The sequence below is a fragment of the Odocoileus virginianus genome, chromosome 27, assembly GCF_023699985.2.
Source record: "Odocoileus virginianus isolate 20LAN1187 ecotype Illinois chromosome 27, Ovbor_1.2, whole genome shotgun sequence".
NCBI lineage: Eukaryota > Metazoa > Chordata > Mammalia > Artiodactyla > Cervidae > Odocoileus > Odocoileus virginianus.
Genome location: NC_069700.1, coordinates 24977670 through 24998428, shown reverse-complemented (window position 1 = coordinate 24998428; position 20759 = coordinate 24977670). Strand labels below are relative to the sequence as shown.

The window sequence follows — 20759 nt, the reverse complement described above, 5'->3', positions numbered from 1 at the left end:
AGACCCTGATGCTGGGAAAGATTGAGGGCAGGAGGAGAAGAGGACGACAGAGGATGAGATGGTTGGATGGTATCACCAACTCAACGGACATGAGTTTGAGCAAACTCCGGGAGTTGGTGATGGACAAGGAGGCCTGGCGTGCTGTGATTCATGGGGTCGCCAAGAGTCGGAGATGACTGAGCGACTGGACTGATTGACTGACTGAGCGTGGGGACACTGAGGGCTGAGAGAAGAATGTAAAACCAGCGCCTGATAGAGGGAAGATAGAAGAGGGTGGACAGGACAGAATGCGGACGGGGGTCCAGTCTGACTGGAGTGTAGAGTTCCCGAAGAAGGACAGAGAGACGAGACTGGACAGGTAGGTTGGGACAGGACTGTTACTCCGGCAGCTGCTTGCTGTGTGCCTAATTCAGAGATGTAGACATGTACTCAAGCCTGAGGAAAGAGCGGGACGTGAAGGCACAGAACACGTAGGCAGTCACCAACCAGGAAAGCCTGAGGAGCCGGAAAGTCGGAGGAGACAAGGCTTCAGGAACCCAGATGAGCCGTCTGGGCAGCAGATCCAACACACACAGAAGTGGCTCTTGATTCTCGGGCGACCTTCTGGTCCCAGCCAGGAAGCCTCTTACAGGGTCTTCCATGGATGGGAGCCCTTCCCAGGGCCTGGGCGGAGGAGCAGGCCCGCGGGTGCATCTGAGTGGAGAGGGAGCGGGGGCACGGGTAAGGCTGGGTCCCGGCAGGACACAGCTTGAGGCCAAAGCCTGTGGCTTTGATCCTAGATTCATGTGGGTCATGTGAGGCCTGGGACAGCCGGTGGAGCTGACCGAGAGACTGAACCAGGACACTTTCGTCATCTGGTTCGAGTTCTAGGTCCTGGGGCATCGGGTGGTTTGAGTCACAGGCGTTAAGGTTCAAGATGGCTTCGGGGCTGTTGGACCACATCAGGGCGCTAAGCCCTTTGAAGGGAATTCTATTTGAAGAAAAACTGTGCCCCGAGCTTGTCATGTTTTAAAGGATGCTCCCTCTGAGGTGGCTGCTGCCTGGAGACTTCCTGGGTCAGCGCTCGAGTCAGTCACAGCGAGAGTCAGGCTGTGCTGATGCCGGATTTAGACGGGCAGATCTATTCTGACTTTAAGAAGAGGAGAATCGAGCCCGGATCTGAAAACACAGTCTGTGCATTTTAGGGGATAGTGGAATGTGGTCGCTATGGTGATTATTTGCTCTCCTAGCCTCCTTTTCCCACTGCAAGAGGCATGTTTATTTTTACAGAAGAGTTTGGTTGGGTCTGGCGCTGGGTGTGTGGAGTTTAATCGGGAGTTTCCAGGATTCTGATTCTCAGCTCACGTTTTTCCTAGCTTGGACCCCAGTTTTTACATTTTCCTTCTTCTCTGGCTCTTCTAATTCAAATAATACCATATGAAGGGATCCCCTCGTGAAATGGAGATGTTTACCATTTGCTGTGTACTTCTGCCAGTTCTCATTTACAAGAGTCTTACCCAGGGAGAGAACCTGAGGAATATAAAGTGTGACCTGCTTACGATCACTCGGAACATCAGCGGTACGACCATGTGGGAATTCAGAGTCCGAGTGGAGCCCTTAAGATAGGGATGAGGAACCAGTCTCCCAGTTCCACATCCCATCTCTGCCTCCACCCCCAGGCCTGGTAGTTGATCAGAACCCTTTCCATCATTGCCCTACAGGTAGGCATGGCTGCCAGCGTTAGAACTCTCATAAAAATGACACTGAATCTCTGCACACTGCTGTACTTAAAATGAATAACCAACAAGGTCCTACTGTGTAGCACAGAGAAGTCTGCTCAATGTTACCTGTCAGCCTAAATGGGAGGGGAATTTGGGGGAGAATGGATACATGTATAGGTGTGGCTCAGTCCCTTTGCTGTCCACTTGAGACTATCACAGCATTGTTAATTGGCTCTGCTCCAACACAAAATAAAAAGTTTTTTTAAAATGACACTGAATCTCTGAACAGTGGAAGGGACTGTGGCAGCGGAGCCCCCCCAGGTCTGGGGCCAGGTTCTGGGCCTCCATATTTACTGGTCTGTAACCTTGAGGAAATCTTTGAGCTTCAGTCTGTTATCCATAACGTTGGGTCAGTGACACTGTCTCCCTTCCAGGGCTGGGTTGAGGATTTAATGCTCTAATGTGAATAGACGTCTTTCATGGATGCTCTGCAGCTGGGATCCTCAAATCTCTTCCCCATTAGTAAAATCTGTGGCACCACGAGATGCTGGGGCTACAGAAACACCTGGAGGATCCCTATGGTTGGAGCAAAGACTGGGCTGTTAAGCTCCAGTCCATGCTGGTCCCCAGCCCATCCTCATGGCATTCCTAAACAACATACCATGTTTGAAAGATTCTCCCATTGAAGCACCTCAAAGGGCAGAGGGAACTCTGGAGCTCCTCCCCCACACTCTGCTCCTCCATCTGCTGACATAATCCCAAACCACCCAACTCCTGCCTGGAGAGCATTTTCATGGCTCATGTGAATCTTCCTCCATGATATGCCTACTTTGGATTTAAAATAAAAATAATGTCTTAATATACTAATATCAGTAATACGTCCTAAAAAAGGAAAAAAACTCCTCCATGTGTTCCCTTCTTTATTTTATGCCCTCCTATCAGCTAGGCTTGGGTGTCTAATATATAACATCTCAGCCAGTTAATAAATTTCTGCTTTTAATATAGTTCTGAGTTACCATTAGCACAGGCCACAGGAAAATACCAGCCTGTCCCTTCTAAATTCAGGCTTTTTGGAAAGATTAACTTAGGAACAATTTATCATTTAGTTGCAATTTTAAAAATAATCTTAATTGGCCACATATGTTATCAAATGAGAGCGGGTCTTCCTAAGCTCTGCCTGTCCACATGGCCCCACCCCACACGTGCGCATGCGCACTCAGCGTTGCCAGGATGTCAGAAAATTAATTATATCAGCCTAGGCAGATACCGTCACAGGAAAGCCGCCCCGTGATCGAAGATAAGATTACTGATACCGAAGCTGTTATTTTTAGGAGGGAAAGGCTATTGCTTTCCAACCTCCTTCCCTCTTTTTCCTAGTCCCTCCTCTCTTAATTGTGGCTCTATGTTTTGGTAGCCATAAGTCATTAGCGGTTTTTAATTTCTCTGAAACTGAAATAAGGTCTGAAAGGGTAGATTTGTCCCTTTTTTCCTCCTTTTCCCCCTTCTTTTTTTTTCTGGCTAATCGGAGGAACGCAACCACATCTGAAGCCACTTGGCTCATTATGAATTTCATGGAAACTGATTCTCTAAAAGTGTTTCCATATGTGTGTTCCCAATATATCCCATCCTCTCTAAATGGGAGCACAGACGTGTGCATGGGCTGGAAATGGCTTCAGGATGTGACAGAGCAATCATATGACCGCCGCGGCACCGTGGGTGGCCCCTTCTGAAAGACACGGTGTCCTGGGTGCTGGCCTCCTTCCTGCCGCGGATCTGGTTTCAAAGACTATCCACCCTTCCTAGCCTTTAAAAAGTTCTTCATCAAGGCCTAACGAGAAGAGCCCTCTCGTGTTTTTTTTAAAACTCCGTTTCTCTCCCCCTACCACCCCATCCTTTGGTTTCTTCCTCCTCTTACCCTCCCTCGCTGTGCACGCACGAACACACACACTGCGCATCTAACCGCCTCCCTCCTCCCCTTCACCAAGAGGAAATGTATTATTCCAACAATATCCTCAAAATTTGGGTGGGTTAAAGGGATGGTTGAAGTTTCTGAAAATTGCCAGGTTGTACTTTTTTTTTCTCCCCCCTTTTCTCTCTTTCCTTCAACGCAGCATACTTTCTTAGCCTTGGGATCAGCTGGTCTCAGAATTTGTGAGCGTGCAGTGGAAAAGTACAATTCATTACAACACGGAAAATAAATATTTATACTGGATAGTCGAGGCACTTTTCCTCTCTTTTGCACAACTATGGAGCTTGCTGGTCTGACCTTTTATTATCTTCAAAAAATTGATTTCAGATTCTCATTTTTCTGCTTTCTTTCCCATCAGCCTGACCCATCACATTTCTTCCACGTGGGGTATAGTTTTCTGGCTGATTTAGTGAAATTAAAAGTAAAATTAATTGAGTTATCAATACTTGATCATTTTAGTGTGAAGGAATAAATTCAGGGAAAGTAAGAAAGTCGATGTAAAATCTCTTAAAGTCTCAGTGTGGAAAATGCAAAGTAATCTTTTGGGTCGAGATGAAAGTTGATTTTTAGATGTTTATACAGCATTTCTGCTTCTGTCATGATATCTGCTTGGGACTATGCTAGTAGTTCATTCATTTAGCAGATTTTTTGGAAGTACCCATCTTTTCTCAGCACCATACTGTGGAAATGGGGAGGATCTCAAAGGAGGATACATGGTTCTTCATTTGCTCTCCCTTTAGTTGGAAAGTGAAAATACTTCTCTAAATACTAAATACTTGTAAATATTCTAAACACTAAATATTCTAAGCACTTCTTTAAAATACCTTAGTTGGAAAATGAAAATACTTCTCTTAAAACCAGTGACAATACTTTTACCACAGAGTGGTAAAATTTACACATGTAAATGTCCTGGATGTATAGGGTAAAGAAAAGATGATAAGGATTTGTATACCTGAAAGTCCTTGTGTGGTGCTGAGCTTTGAAGGCCCTGCTTACAGTACCGGGGCCTGGCAGGCAGCAGGGAGGTCGCTGTAAGTCTGAGCATGCGCAGAGCTTCAGTGAGGGTCCTGCGTAAACGTCCTACCACAAACAGGAAGGTTCGTCCTGAGCAGCAGTGAGACGTGACCTTGGAAGGGTAGAACAGGAAACCCTGACAATGCCAATAGTTTTCGCGTTATCTTCTATGTCCACTTTGCAGAGCTGTTCGGTCACACCTGGTAAAGGGTAGCCGTGACCTGTGCTGGGTCGGGGTGATACCCTCTGGTATTTCAAGGCCTTGTGTCTGCGTGGCCTGAAAAGGTGGAAGATTTTCTTGTTCTGTGTGTGCTTTCAGAGAACTCAGATCTAAGGACACTCAAGGCCGACGCTCTGTGTTTTCCTGCTGGCATGCACTGTCAGGGCAGCCACGGGGGAGATGTTCATGCGGGCCTGGGACAGGAGAACTGCATTTTTCATCTCAGGGTCATGAAGATCCACCTGTCTCCAGGCTGCTGCTACTTCATCTTATAAAAGCCATCCTCAGTTCTGGGTGATGCTGACATACTGGCTCTGCCTACTGTCTAGAAATTCAAACAGGATTTGAGCTTTACTGCTAGTCACTCCAAATAAATGACACAACCTTAGTGGCAGCAGTTACCCTGGGGTCCCAGGGACAGGAGTGCACTCATTCACTGTGCATTTGTAGCCTGGCCCTCTTTCTCCTTTCTCTCTTCTCCCTCTGACTCCCCAGTGCAGACTTAACCATAGATACAGGCTCTCAGGTTACTGGAAACAGCATGGTGGCATCTGTTCACTAGTGGCAACTACCATTGATGGGCCTCTGTCTGAAACGTGAAGTCAAGTGATGTAGTGATGTTTGGGGAGAGCTTTGAATACCCTTTAAAGAGAGTTTTATGAGATTTCATAAGTTTGGAATCGTATTTGAGTTACATTTAGGTCTGATGGCACCATTGCTTAGTGCTTATTATAATACCTATTTTCTTAATGCATCAAAAATATACCAGCTATTGTGCAGAGTTCTTGAATCCCTAGGCCATTTGACTTGTTCGTTGATTTATTCGTCCATTCATATGCTTACATTAAAAAAATTTAAGCTCTTACCCTGTAGACTGTTCTGAGGGATATGAGAGGAAAATAAATCATAATTCTTACCATCCAAAGTTTACTTTGTAGTTGGAGAGCACAGGCTAAGAAACAGCTAATAATTCAGTAAAGCAGTGGCTGAGGGCCCAAAAGAGTGATATGGAAAATAAATGCTATTAGAACAGGAGTGAAATAGGAAATTATATAATAGAGCAGTTGGGAAAGCGGCAGCCAAAATGTAGAAGGGGAAGATGTTTAGAGGAGAGAGGCACTGCTTCTTATTCCAATAGAGAGGATGCTGCAAGGGGGTTAATGAAAAGTGTTACTGTTTAGTTGCTAAATCATGTCCAACTCTTTGTGACCCCGTGAACTGTAGCCCACCAGGCTCCTCTGTCCCTGGGTTTTCCCAAGTAAAGAATACTGGAATGGGTTGCCATTTCCTTCTCCAGGGGATCTTCCTAACCCAGGAATCAAACCCTCGAGTCTCCTTCATTGGCAGGTGGATTCTTTACCACTAAGCCATCAGGGAACCCCTTAATTAAAAGTACCTGGATGTTATTCGAGATTTGGTGAAGTGATAACTCCTACCATTTAAAAGGCTTTCATGAAGCTTTGAAATTAATACCTTATTGCCGAGAAGTCTGATGGCTTTTCATACTGTATATTTTTGCCCTTGCATTAAAAAAGGACAGAGAAGTCTGCATTTGCCAACCTGTGTTCCACCTGGACTCAAGGTCCCTGGTCCTTTCCTGTGTCCCTACCTGCCCTCCATGGTTGGGATGTGTAAATTCCACTCCTGAGTGGAGATGGTCCCTGGGTGTGATGTTTCCTAGCTGGCAGCCCTGAATGGCAAGTACCCCAGTCAAATATTCTTTTCAAGCTCTTATCTCCATTCTTTTTAGTGCTGTCTTGGCCCATCCTCAGCCAACCAAGCCATAATGGTTTGAGTGTCTACTGAATGAGAAAATGCATGTAAAAGTACTAGGGAAAGGTCAAGAAATATCAAGCATGGTTGTTATTAAACCCAAAAGGGGAAGATGAATGAGTATTAGACAGATCACTGCTGCTGTAGCTCCCTCTAGTTAGGAGTCCAGCACAAGTAGAGATAACTAGCATTAGACAGCAGCATGTGGAAGGTGCTGAGTGGAGGTTTGCAGGCCACAGGAACCAGAGATCAGAGTTTCTCTTTTATTCTCCCTTATCTTGGTTTCACTCCTTCCCCACCGCACTTTCCACTTGCTCCGAAGACCCAAGAGACCTGGTTGGGTAAAAGGAGGCTATTTCCTTTTTCCCCATAGACTTTGGAGGGGAGGGGCAAGAAATTTTTACTTTTTAAAAAATGGTTTTCACAATGATTAGACTTTGCATTCACTGAAGAATAATCAGTGCTTCCTTTTCTTTCCTTTTGGCTGCACTGGCTTTGTTGGGGTGCGTGGGCTTCCTCTGGTCTAGCATGAGGGTTTAGTTGTCCCAGAGCATGAGGGATCTTAGTTCCCCGACTGGTGGATTCTTAACCACTGCACCACTAGGGAATTCCCAAGAAATTTTTACTTTTAACTTTGATTTTATTTTTATTGGAGCTTCATGGGCATTTTATCAGTATATTATTCCCCAGGTATATTAGACTGTGAAAAACTGCTGCTGCTGCTGTTTCAATGAGCAAGTTTCCTGCAGCTCTCTTTCTGATAAGGACAGAAATCTGCAGCTCTCTGACTTTGGCAGGGGGTGCAAAGGGTCATTCTGGAATGAAATGCAACTGTAGGGAACCAGCAGGTCCTAAAGGAATCAAGCCCTTGACCTTGGTCTCGCTCAGGTTACACCATGAATAACTGAATTAATTGCTCACTGTTTAGCAAATTAAGTCAGCAAGTGCTGAAAGAGTTTTTGAATAGTCTCCCAAGGACAGTAACTCTCTTTGGGGGAACACATGGTCACCAAAAGAACCTGCTTAAATATTTTTAAGCAAATTTATTTCAGCATATAGAACTTTTAAGGCAGCAGATATATATATATATCTGTGATTGTGTCAACCAAATTCCTTAAGGGTGACTAAGATTGAAGAGAGTTTAGAAGTCTGAGAGGTCTTGTTTAACCATGGTTCAGCCTCTCTGGAGCTGGGTGATTTTGCAGAATAAATGGTTCCCCTTCTCTGTTTAGCTTCCCTATTTGTCAGTGGGTTAGATTAGGATTATCTAGACAGTAAAAGAGGGGTTTGGGTTTTTGTCACTAGAATACCCCAAACCAGCAGAGGAGGATAAATGGGTACTTTAGGGAACCTGGGGGGCATAGTCTAAAGCCTCCCAAATGCAAAATTTTGTTGAGATCAGTTTTGTCTAAAAATTCATCTAAGTGTTCTGAAGCTTTACAAATGGAAAATTTTGTTGAAATCATTTTTTCGTTTGCCTGAAAATTCACCCAAGTGTTGCATGCTAGTCCATATCATATTCGTGTTTACTGTACAGCATCCGCTTGTCTCCAGACTGAGTAAAGCCAGCCTATCGGGAAGATGTACCATATTTATCTTGAGCTTCAAGTAACTCCTGGCAGTACTGCCTTTATTTAATCTGTAGGTTGTGATCTGGAGTTTTAAACCAGCTCTGGGGAGCTCTCAGGCTACAAGGCAGATCACTGGGCCAGTTACTGAGCTTTGGCTTTACATTTCTAAAACTAGATTGGGGTAAGAGAACTCTCCAGGCGTTCATCCTCATCCTTTTAATAAATAGATATTACATTTTCTTTAGTTGATATACTATCTAGGTTTGTAGATGGTTTGTAGTTGTATGTATTGTGGTTGGTGATGTGGGTATGAATAGTTTAGGACACAAGGATCAAAACAACCTGAGAAGATGGTCTGAAAGAAAAACTGAGTTCTTGCACAGAAAAGAGATTAGAAGTATAGAAAGAAAATTTAGTTATGTCGTTTGCTTCTATAATAATTATTATAAAAAATAATTGAAAGTTAGGAAGGAGTTTAAGTTCTTTGTTTTTAAGTTGAGGATTTTTTCAATCTCCCCACCACTGATTGGTTATTAATATGAGCGATCTCACGTGAAACTGCAACAAGTCGTTAAAATTTCTTCCAGCAGAACACATTGCAGTGTGACACAAAATGACTAAGCAAGTTTTAGAGAATCATCTTTTTTGTAAGTTGTAAAAATGGCTGTATAATCCCTTTAAAGTCCACATCAGCTCTCTTTGCTCAGAAGGAGTTAAATCCTCAAGACCTGACAGTCTTAAGTGACTGGAAGCCATTGGTGAAAATTCTATAAACCTAGCGGAAATCTGTTGCATTGTTTTCTATAAACCACAACCAGAGCTCATTAACTGAAAAATGAATGTCAATTTGCATTAGCTGGCATCTCTAAACCCAAAAGGTACAGTGATCCCGGCATGTGATGAATAATAAAAACATCAGCCAAATATATCAGGTAAAATCAAGAAGTTGGGGGTAGGGGGTGGAGAGATAAATTCAAAGCCACATTGGAGTTTACTGGCAGGGTCCCACATAAAGGGTTTTAATAGGGCTTCTGCATTAAAATAAGGGAAACCACATGGAATTTTAATTATAAGGACAGGATATTTTAAGTATAAATACGAGAAGCATTTTTTACATTGATGAGCCTATCTGTGTGAGCTCTGTGCTTCTGTGGAGCAAACGCTGCTGTTTTAAGTGTGACTTCTTTCCTTTTGAAATTGCTCACGTTATTCTGGTTTCTCTCACACGAGCTGAGTGTTGAACTTAATGCGTACAGAAGTGGCCTGCCTACACCTATTAACTCTGCCGACTCAAGTTCACCTAGATGCCCTGCGATGAAAATGAGGCTGGCCGAGAACATCTGTGGTCTCCATGCTGGGCCTGTATCATGTCAGGCACTACAGGAGCCCGGGGCAGGGAGATGGCAGATCACATCTGTGCTCCCGTGGGCAATTCTGTCCGCGTCCCTCCTTGCACCTTTTCACACTTGAACTTGTCAGCATTTCGTGCTTGGGAGGGGTTAGGGAGAGGCCAGCGGAGGATGGAAGAATTTATCAAAAGCAGAGAGCAACTGCCCAGACTGTGCGAGTTTTGGTTTGTCATCTTGAAAGTGTTTGCTTCCGGTATTAGAAGCTAGCTGCTCACCAGCTTTTCCCCCTCTGCTTATGGGGCCTGTGGATTCCGGGAAGGTTTACTGTGAGGGGTGGGAACTTCCCAGCCTCCCCCCCACCCTCCCCCAAGGCAGTAGCTTCTCCTGCTGTCTTGGGATTCACGGTGACAGAACGGTAGAACCAGAAGGGAACTTAGAGCTCATCCCCTCATTTTACAGATGATGACACTGCCACCTCTGACTTCTGCCTCTGGCCTTCCACTCTCAGTAAGAAGAGCCAGGCAGGTGAGACTTTTCACAATTGCCGGGTTGGGCTGGGTGGGGTTGTCTGACTGAGACTGCCCGTTGAGTGAGAAACACTTCTGTTAACGACATATTGCTTTGAAGCAGTCACTTCTAGTTATCGATGCCCACCAAGGCGCTTAACCCAAGTGTTTTACAAAGGACACAAGGCAGTGTGCATTTTAACAGAAATGAACAACTCTCGATCAGCACCTTGAAAGAAGAGGATTGGGATGATTCTTTAGGATCCGAGAACAGGGGCTAAATAAAAAGGAAGCTGAAGAAGTACCTGCTCACTAAGGCCTTCAAGAATTACCGAGTGAGACTTCACCGGTGGTCCAGTGGTTAAGGTGGTCCACTCTGCCTTCTAGTGCAGGGGACACAGGTTCGATCCCTGATGGGGGAACTAAAATCCCACATGCTGCTCATGGTGTGGCCAAAAATTAAAAAAAAAAAAAAAGAATACCGAGTGTTTTCCCTTATAGATAAAAGTGGTAGGAAAAGCAAATATATGAGATCCAAAGGACGGGAAGAGTTCAGGTGTGAACAAAATCTTTAAGAACATTGGTATTATCGAAGGGCTTGTCACAATTCTGTCAGTGTTAGAAATTCATAACCCAGTCTTTAAAGATCACAGCTATAAGTTTTTGGCATTTCCGAAAACTAATTTCCACATGAAGTGGTTTCTAACTATGATTTCATAAGTTGAGCGCCAGAAATACCCATTTAGGAGGCATCCTGTTAGTTTTAGAAGTTAAAGGACCTCATGTTTTAGGGGAAAAACGGTCTTTGCTTCAGGCTCCCAGTTCAAACTGGCCTGCAGCTAATTCTGTAGGATGTGGTATATGGGCCCGGTAGGTGGATGGTGAGATGCCCTCCTGTTCTTTCTCCTCTTCCAGGGAGCTTTTCCCCAAAGCTGCTGTTGGCACGTGGCCTTAATCGAGTCTTGCTTCTCCCATCAAGACTTGAAGTGCAGTGATTACTAAGTGCCACCCACTTTCAATCCTACTAGCTTATGACCCTCAGCAGAATTTCTAAGGGTCAGACTCTCCCTATATGACCCCAGATACATAAGCTAGTTCCAGAAAACACTGAACTCTAGTTTGATTTTCTTTTTGAAATCAGTTACTAAGATGAGGAAAAAATACATAAATTGGTTACTAAGATAAGGATTTTACATTATTTTACAAGTTCAAGTGATAGACCCATGTTAGGGTATCTTTTTGATATTCCTTCATTGATGAAAGGGCCCTACAAGAGTATCAATACCAAAACAGATCATTTTGGAATTTGTTTATATTGGGTGAGAAAAAGAAATGTGTCAGACTTAGTATGAAGGTCACTTCCAAATATCTGAGGTGCCCCAAGAAACAGGAAGGGAGGAGAAAAAAAATCAATGAGGATTCAGTCTAAAAGTCTGGTGAGTGAAATCTGTCTCGCGGAGTATGGGGTTTATATGCACAACCTAGCACATATTTGGGTTTTTTAAAGCCCTTTGGGATTCTCTGGGGCGGTGGGGGGTGGGGTGTGTGTGAAGAACTTGAGGCTAAAAGACTGTAAAGTGAAAAAAGAAAAAAAACAAAAAACCCAAAGACTGTGTAGTAACTGGTGCATTTGAAAGTCTGTTTGTGGCTTGCTGGTCCATTGGGGAAAAGCTAAAGTTTTCTTTCTTTTTTTTTTTTTTCCTTGTAAAAGAAAAAAATTCTTTCATGATTTTGACTGATATTTACAGATGTTTCCCCCCCATCTTCTGTTGTAATTTTTAGGTGCTTCAGAACTGGGCCCTTTTTCAGACCCCAGGCAGTTCCCAAGCATTTCATCCCTCACTGAGAGCCGCTTCTCCAACCCACGAATGCACTATCCAGCCACCTTTACTTACACCCCGCCAGTCACCTCAGGCATGTCCCTCGGTATGTCCGCCACCACCCACTACCACACCTACCTGCCACCACCCTACCCCGGCTCCTCCCAAAGCCAGAGCGGACCCTTCCAGACCAGCAGCACGCCATATCTCTACTATGGCACCTCGTCAGGATCCTATCAGTTCCCCATGGTGCCCGGGGGAGATCGGTCTCCTTCCAGAATGCTACCGCCGTGCACCACCACCTCGAATGGCAGCACGCTATTAAACCCAAACCTGCCCACCCAGAACGATGGCGTTGATGCCGACGGAAGCCACAGCAGTTCCCCCACCGTTTTGAATTCTAGTGGCAGAATGGATGAATCTGTCTGGCGACCCTATTGAAACTTCCTCAGCAGTGGCCCCAGTGGTCTCGGTGGGGAGCCACATCCCCAGTGTATCGACATATACATATATAGAGAGTGCATATATATGTATATCAACTCGCTATCTACAAAGTGCCTGTTTTTTTAGAAAATTTTCTTTTCTTCTTTTTGTTTTTTTTGCATTCAGTCACTCTGTCACGATCTTGCAACCCTAAGAGGGTAAATCTTGTAAAGCAAAAGGCCCAAGAGAGAGACAGCCCTAACCAGGTTTCAGATCGTTTTCTATTTAAACATGTACCTTTGCAAACAAACAAAGGGAAAAAAAAAAAGGTATTTTTTGTTTGCTGTTGTTGTTGGGTCTCTTATCCTCAATCATCTGTTCAGATGCCAGTTCAGAGAGGTGGACTCCAAGTCCAGGAGGAAGAGCAAAGCCGCTTCCTCCCTGTGTTTTGAAACCACACGTCCTCACGGTTCACGGCGTTGCAACACGTGGACCTGTGCCCTGGGCAGACCTGCTTACAAAGCCGGTCCAGGTGCCCGCGAAGGGAAGAGAGGCAGAAAGGAATGCTTCCACTCCCCTGCCATCCACTCAGAGCAACTGTTCCAAACTTTTGCTTTCATGCTTTCTGCAAGTACTCATTTGAACTGTTTGGTTCAGTTGTTTTTATTATTATTATTTTTTCCTACTTTAAGAAAGTGACTTCAAAAACAATACTGATCAGGATAGATTATTTTATTTTACTTTTTCATACTTCTTTTTTCCTTTTCCCATTGAACCAAAAGGAAATCCGATACCAAACCACGTGCCCCCTCCAACCCACTCCTTCTCCTTTTATGCAAAACTGAAAATGGCAATACCTTATTATAGCCATAACGGTAGAGATAGTGTTTGCGTTTGGCTGTGTGTTATTTGTCTTCTTTTTTTTTTTAAATTATGAATATGTGTAAAATCTGAGGTAACTTGCTAACGTGAATGGTCATATAACTTTAAAGATATATTTATAATTATTTAATGACATTTGGACCCTTGAAACATTTCTTAGTGTATTGATATGTTGACTTCGGTCTCTAAAAGTGCTCTTTATTAAATAACAAATTTTTTCAGTGGGCTAGAGCCATATCTGAAATATTGCTAAGCAATTTCAGTTCATCCAGGCACAATGTGATTTTTTAAAAATACTTCCATCTCCAAATATTATAGATGTAGCTTGTTTTTGCGATGTATGAAGGAATTGATATATTTCGTTCTTTTCAGATCTTTGATTGCCTCTAACACAGCTTTGCCTTTTAAAAAAAAATAGCAATAATTAGAGATTTAAAAAGCAACCCTGAGTCCTTTATCACGTATGTTGCCCTTTATCAGCATAAAATGCTGGAGTGATGTGGTTTCCTAATTTCTTTGAAATAGTGATGACTCTCGTCATATTAAAAGACAAGCACAAGTGAATCCTTGAACTGCAGAATGGCGTTCTGTGGTTTCATAGTTAAAGCAAAACTCAAAATTGCCAGGCTTCATGCTGAAGATGCAGTCAGCTTAAAGCCACACACGTAGTTGAAGGATCAGTCACGATACTCAAGGTACAGGAGAATAGAACTGTGCCAGGGAGCCTTACCCAACCTGCCTTACCCAGACAGTAAGTCAGGGGAACCCAAATCTGCCTTAGCCTGGGCCCCACTGGCAGCTCTCCACAGAATTTGCATTTAAAGAAGCAGAATTAAGTCACTGTCTTCTGGGAGCAGGGTCATCTGAAGGGGCAGGCAAGTTCCAACAGGCAGCTGATCTGAGAACACACAGCCTCTGATACTCATTGTATTTCACCGTGGAGGGTGTCGGGAAGGCAAGGCTAGGTGGAATCTGGTGTCTACTACTGTGTGTGAACCTGAGCTGAAGGCCTCCTGTCAGATGCACTCTGAGCTCTCCTGGTCCTTAATCCAAGCCAGGATCCTGTCATGACACCACCAGGCAGATCCCCACCTGCCTCCCCCACAGGTCAGGGCTCTTTCATTCAAAGTCTGTGCCCCCCCAACCCCCGCCCTAGGCAGAACCTGATAGAGATTTGCCTCCAGCCCCCAGAAGCCCCTTGCTTCCTGGTCATCCTCCAGCCCACTTCATAGACCCACCAAGCATCTCAGGATAGCTCAAGGGGCATTGGACCTGTGCTTCTCACCTGGGAATTCACCCTGACTCCCCCTAAGAAAAATCTAGGGGAACACCAAACCAAACCAAACCAAGACACTTTGCCTTCTAAAGGTTGTATACCGAGTATGCCTAGATAAATAAGCCACTTTTCTATTCCTAAAGATGGAAGTAGTAATGGATACTATTTATTGTTTGTGTGTGGTAGCTTGAAGCACACCACCGTCCATTTATTTTTAAATGTAAAATATGTGTGTTTGTTTCAGCAGCACTTAAAAAAGCCAGTGTCTGGTTACACATTTCAATCTTAATTAATTGACATAAAAATGTTATCTCCAGTGCCAGCTATACCCTATTTAATAAAAAAGGTACTATATCTGTACATTCTTGTTTAATGTTAAAAGGGCTTTTTTAAGTTTACAGTACACATACTAAGTGACTTGAGGGACGCTTTTGTGTTGAAATGTTAGTAATAGTGGCTGCAGGCAGCAACCCAGAAACACTTTAAAAGCTTTTTTTTTTCTTGGGAAAAATTCAAGCACTTCTTCCTTCTCTCCTCACTCTAACCATTTCAATGGGGCAATTTACATTTCTTAGATTAAATTTGGCCCTTTTTCAGCCTGGGGGTTAAATTTTGCTTTTTTTTTTTTAAAAAAAAAAAAGCAAGTCCTTAATTTGCACTGAGTCACGTGCATGATTTGTGATTTCAAGATTAAAACAAAGCCTTTCTGCTACTATGGAACCGTGACCTAGCCAGCACTGTACTTTCTTCAGGTTAAAATGACATGGTTTACAACGTCACCAGTACGGCCACTTTTTTAAAGAACAAAACAACATAAAAAACCTGTTTTAACCTGTGTCAGAGTTCCAGAATAGGTACCAAAGATTTTTAGATTTTTTGTGAAATGACATCCAGCTTAGAACGCAAAGATTCAACAGCTCTGGTTCACTCTTCAGGCCGTCTTACCCCCACCAGGACCTTTTAAAAGTGGGCAGAGAACTGCACACCATTAGGCCCCATTCATTGTGGATTCAGAGGGGAGGAGATGGGTGTACTGGCTCAAAGAGTTCCCTCCATTACCAGGAAAGCGACTGACTCAGAGTCTAGGGGAATACATGAAAACACAAAGCATTAGCAAAAACAATAATTAAACCTATGACATTCAAAAGAACTATAATAAATAAAAGATGACATTTTGAAACCTTGAATTTGTTGTTCTTAAAAAAGATAATGCCTTTGAAACGTGTTTTCTATGTGAGAAGTTTTTAGATGTTTGTTTACTTCATGTTTACAAATAACTGTTTGCCTTTTCATGCAGTACTTTGAAATATTATCAGCCAAAACCATAACTTACAGTCATTCCTTAGGTATTCTGAATAAAATTCCATTTTTTTTTTTGGATATGCTTTACCATTCTTAGATTTCTGTGGAACAAAAATATTTGTAGCATTTTGTGTAAATACAAGCTTTCAATTTTTACTTTTTTTCCAATCGCTGTTGCCCAAAACTTGCTTTCGTGCACATATTGTACAAATTCTGCTTTGTGCCACAGGTCATGATTGTGGATGAGTTTACTCTTAACTTCAAAGGGACTATTTGTATTGTATGTTGCAACTGTAAATTGAATTATTTGGCATTTTTCTCATGATTGTAATATTAATTTGAAGTTTGAATTTAATTTTCAATAAAATGGCTTTTTTGGTTTTGTTATGTGTGTACACTGGGTTTTTTCTCATCCGCGGCTTCTTCTCTTGTCTGACGCCTGCTCCTGTCTACACCTGGGCACTTATTGGTCATAGGACTTGCCAGGACTGGATGAGAGCAGAGATCCTATATTATTGGTGAGAGGAAAAGCATCTTGGTAAGCGCTGGATTCTGCTTTGGACCTGGGTTCGACCCCTGGGTCGGGAAGATCCCCTGGAGAAGGGAATGGCTACCCACTCCAGTATTCTTGCCTGAAGAATCCCATGGATAGAGGAGCCTGGCAAGCTATAGTCCATAAAGTCACAGAGTCAGACACGACTGAGCGATTGACACAGAGATGGGTGGGTGAAGAATCTAGGAGTGTGCTCATTTCCTTACCAGCCTGTTGTCTGAAGAAAGGAGTGCTCACCCCACTCTTGGGTAAAGCCCCTTATTCCAACTGGGGGACCAGTCGGGGTGGAAAGACGGCAGCTTCGATGGTTCGATGCCTCTCATCTCCAGGCACATATGTAGGGCCAGCAGTGAACCCTCGACTAATCACAAGAGCTGCCCAGCCATAGGGGGCGATCTGTTTTCCTCCTCACATCTCTTTGGGGTTCCTAAAAAGAAAGTCAACCAAAGATGAGGATGAGTAAAAACGGACCTTGGCCTGGGGAGCTCTAGCCTCAGAAAAATTCTGCTAGTAGTGAGCTTAACTAGTTTGGAGACTTTTATTCTGAGCCACTGTTTATGTTTGTAAGTCCCTCCTCTGCAAGAAGGTCGAGGGCCTGGGTTAGTGTGGTTTCTTTCTTTCTGGCCTGTGCTGTCTATGTATCTTGGCTTATCACACTTCTAGGGAGGGACAGGGAAACCTCGGTACCTATGAGCATGACCACTGGCTGGGGGCCCACGTCACGCTATGAATTAGAGGCTGCCTTTCAGATCTGCTCATTCTTACCTCTTTGGCTCTGTTTTCTAAAAGAGCTTAGCAACCACTCATTTCTAAGCTTAGGAGACATCCTAAAAGCAGTTGGGGTGAACTCAGGCCGGGGAACTTGTTTGCAACTCTTTGAGGATGCATATTTATTTATCCTTGTAAGTTAAACATCTGTGTGACTTTAAAAGGCATTGCACGGGAGGTGGGCACGGTGGCTCTCTTGGCCTTTCCAGCTTTGTCCAGTGGCAGCGGGGTTTAGGGTGCAACACTGTCCTCCTCGGGGGTCTCAGCTTCTTGGTTTATGGAAAGGTGCTGGGCTAGACTTTGGTGCTATTGACATTTCAGGCTGGATAATTCTTTGGCATGTGTGCAGGGAGCTGTTCTGTGCAATGAAGGATGTTTAGCAGCATCCCTGGCTTCTACTGGCCATATGCCATGAGTAGCTACCCAGTCCTGATGGTGAAAAATGTCTCCAGACATTGTCAGATGTCCCCTGGGTGGGGCGGGGTGGGGTAGAGGGGTGCAAAATCGCCCCGATTGAGAACCATTGGGCCAAAGGCTCCAACTTCTTAGGTATTCTGTACAGAACCAGTGTGAGAAGACATTGCTCATTCAAACAGGAGAGTCAGGCAGGATACCTAGGGACTTCCCAGGGAGGCATGCCCATCACCCTCTCTCACTGCCTCACCTGATGGCACTCTGAGGTCTGCATGTGTCGGGAGTGTGGCTCCTGGCGCTCTCTTCTGCACTGCCTCCCTCCTCCCCGCTTCATGGGCCATGAAGCCCTCGATCAGCACAGCTGTGGGGCTTTGCTAGGACTGGCTGGCTTGGCTGTGTTCATCAGCGCTCTCTGCTTCTCACTGGAAACGACCGGCAGAAGAAGAAAGCAATTTCTCCAGTGTTTTTGACCCTTTGTGCCCCCTGCCCCCCGAATATTGAATCATCAGACATTTCTTAGAGAGTGGGTGTTTCCTGTTAACTCAATCCCGGCCGAGACCGGCCCCATAAACACCTCAGCTCTCTGTCGCAGAGTTTATTTGGCTGGGAAATGGGTATTGCCATGTAAACAGGAAGCCCCCTGAAGTTATTATCTGCAGATGCGGTTGAAGAGCCACATGTTTATATTTATGGGATTTGAGAACAGTCTGGAAAGGCTGGGAAGGAGGTAGACGAAGCGTTCCTCGTTCGCTGGAAAGGCAGGGCCTGCAGACCTTCACAAGCCGATGTTTCAGCCCCTCTGGAAGCGGGTGGCTAATTGCACTGACGCAACCAAGAGCCTGTGTAGAAATGGAGGTACCGGCTGATCTGATGTCAGCAAACACCCCTACCTACATGATCAGGTTAACGGGGGTGTGATCCAGTTTCATTGTCTGTCACAATCATTTAAAGCTAGTTTAGAGACTTGTCGTAGGAAACAAGGGTTTTGGTTTTTTTTTTGGTTGTGGGGTGGTTTGTGATAAGATTGCTATTTTGTAGTCTCTAAGTTTTTCTGGGGGAAGTCAACTGACCACCTCTGTCTCAGTGAGCGCAGCCCAGCTTCCCTGTGAGACCCCAGGCAGACTCCTGCATTAGCTCCTAAAGTTGGCTGAAAGGGCCTGGAAAGGATGCCTTCGTGGGAGGGTCTGCACCCCCTGAGCTGTCCGGGTGTTGGTGCAGAGGATGTTGGGGGGCAAGGCAGCTGGCTTCTCCCTCGCTCTGGGTGACCTGGCCACTTCCATCCCTTCTCCACCACCTCTGCTCTTCCTTCCTGGGCTTTCTCCTCGGGCCTGGAGAAGATGCTTAAGAAAGGCCAGGTAGTAACCAATACATGGATAGGTCCTTATTGAATTATGAGCTCTGAGCAAAGGCAAGGGCATTTCCTTGCTCCTTACCAGCCTTTTTTTGTCGCTCCCCCAGGGCTTCATAGCAGTAGCTATTCAATTGCGAGGCTTTGAAAATGAAATTAAAAAAAATAATAATTCATCAAAATTTAGCCTAGGATCCACTGCAGAGGTAAAGAGTAATACACTAAGCGGGGGGTGTGTGTGTATGTGTGTGTGTTGGGTGTGTGTGTATGTGCGTGTGTTGAGTGTGTGTGTATGTGTGTGTGTGTGTTGGGTGTGTGTGTATGTGTGTGTGTTGGGTGTGTGTGTGTGTGTGTGTGTTGGGTGTGTGTGTAGGTGTGTGTGTTGGGTGTGTGTGTGTATGTGTGTGTATGTGTGTGTGTGTGTGTGTTGGGTGTGTGTGTGTATGTGTGTGTATGTGTGTGTTGGGTGTATGTGTAGGTGTGTGTGTTGGGTGTGTGTGTGTGTGTCTTGGGTGTGTGTTGTGTGTGTTGTGTGTGTGTGTGTTGGGTGTGTGTGTATGTGTGTGTTGGGTGTGTGTGTGTTGGGTGTGTGTGTATGTGTGTGTGTTGTGTGTGTTGGGTGTATGTGTGTGTGTATGTGTGTGTATGTGTGTGTGTTGGGTGTGTGTGTGTGTGTGTTGGGTGTGTGTGTGTGTATGTGTGTGTGTTGGGTGTGTGTGTGTATGTTGTGTGTTGGGTGTGTGTGTTGGGTGTGTGTGTATGTGTGTGTCTTGGGTGTGTGTATGTGTGTGTGTTGGGTGTGTGTTGGGTGTGTGTGTATGTGTGTGTGTTGGGTGTGTGTTGGGTATGTGTGTATGTGTGTGTGTTGGGTGTGTGTGTATGTGTGTGTCTTGGGTGTGTGTGTGTGTGTTGGGTGTGTGTGTGTGTGTATGTGTGTGTTGGGTGTGTGTGTTGGGTGTGTGTGTGTGTGTTGGGTGTGTGTGTGTTGGGTGTGTGTGTGTTGTGTGTGTTGGGTGTGTGTGTATGTGTGTGTCTTGGGTGTGTATGTGTGTGTGTGTGTTGGGTGTGTATGTGTGTGTGTTGTGTGTGTTGGGTGTGTGTGTATGTGTGTGTGTTGGGTGTGTGTGTGTGTGTTGGGTGTGTATGTGTGTGTGTTGGGTGTGTGTGTGTTGGGTGTGTGTGTATGATGGGTACATGCACGCCTGAAGGGAGGGAAAGGGAGGGAGAAGGGGAAAGGGATGGGAAGATGTGCCAGAGCAACCTCTCAGGGAAAGATGAGGCTTCGGGCACACACAGATGCCCCTTGACACAGCATTTATTTGCCTCAGATGTTTTTACTCCTGCAAATTCTGCAAAAAAGCACACCTTCCTCCCGCAAGCAATTATTCTTCCTCAAATAGGTTATTTAGAAGGGATCGGGGACACCGGCCGCCTCCCTGAGATGTCAGGAGCACAGTGATGTGGTCGACTAGGAAGGGCTATTATTCATTTTTGTAAAGCATTTTTATTCACAAGCGTTCCGTGATTCAACCGGCCCTGCTGTCCTGACAGACATGCTCAACCAGTTGGAAAGCAGAAGGATCGAATTTCTAGAAACGCACTAAATGTTTACTAAAACTTAACTTCAATTTTGTTTTTTTATGATCTTGTTGCGATGATGTCTGACCACTCAGTGGGGTTTTCTGAAAAACCTACTTTATGTCTTAGCATCACAAAGGTAGCTCACATGCTTTTTTCCCCGGTTCTGTGTCACTCCACAGCCAATAGGAAGGGAGGAATACCACCCCTGCCCACACCCCCACAGAAATATCATCCTTATGGAGAAACCGAGACCATCTAGCAAAATGCTGGGAAAAAATGGGGGCCAGGGC

General features: G+C 44.7%; 1 protein-coding gene across 5 annotated transcripts in view; it reads left to right on the top strand.

Moving 5' to 3' along the window:
- Positions 1 to 20759, top strand: part of RUNX2 (RUNX family transcription factor 2) — a 250764-nt gene that overhangs the window by 118459 nt on the left and 111546 nt on the right. For 2 of the 5 annotated variants that reach the window (XM_020884875.2, XM_020884872.2), the window contains 2 exons: positions 10056 to 10121; positions 11885 to 16190. The exons of 2 other annotated variants lie outside the window; for them this stretch is intronic. In XM_020884875.2, coding sequence (XP_020740534.2) covers positions 10056 to 10121; positions 11885 to 12363 — 545 coding nt within the window. In that variant the 3' untranslated portion in view covers positions 12364 to 16190. Of the gene's footprint in view, positions 1 to 10055; positions 10122 to 11884; positions 16191 to 20759 lie in introns of those variants that run through there. One more of the 5 variants, XM_020884874.2, reaches the window with a different exon arrangement.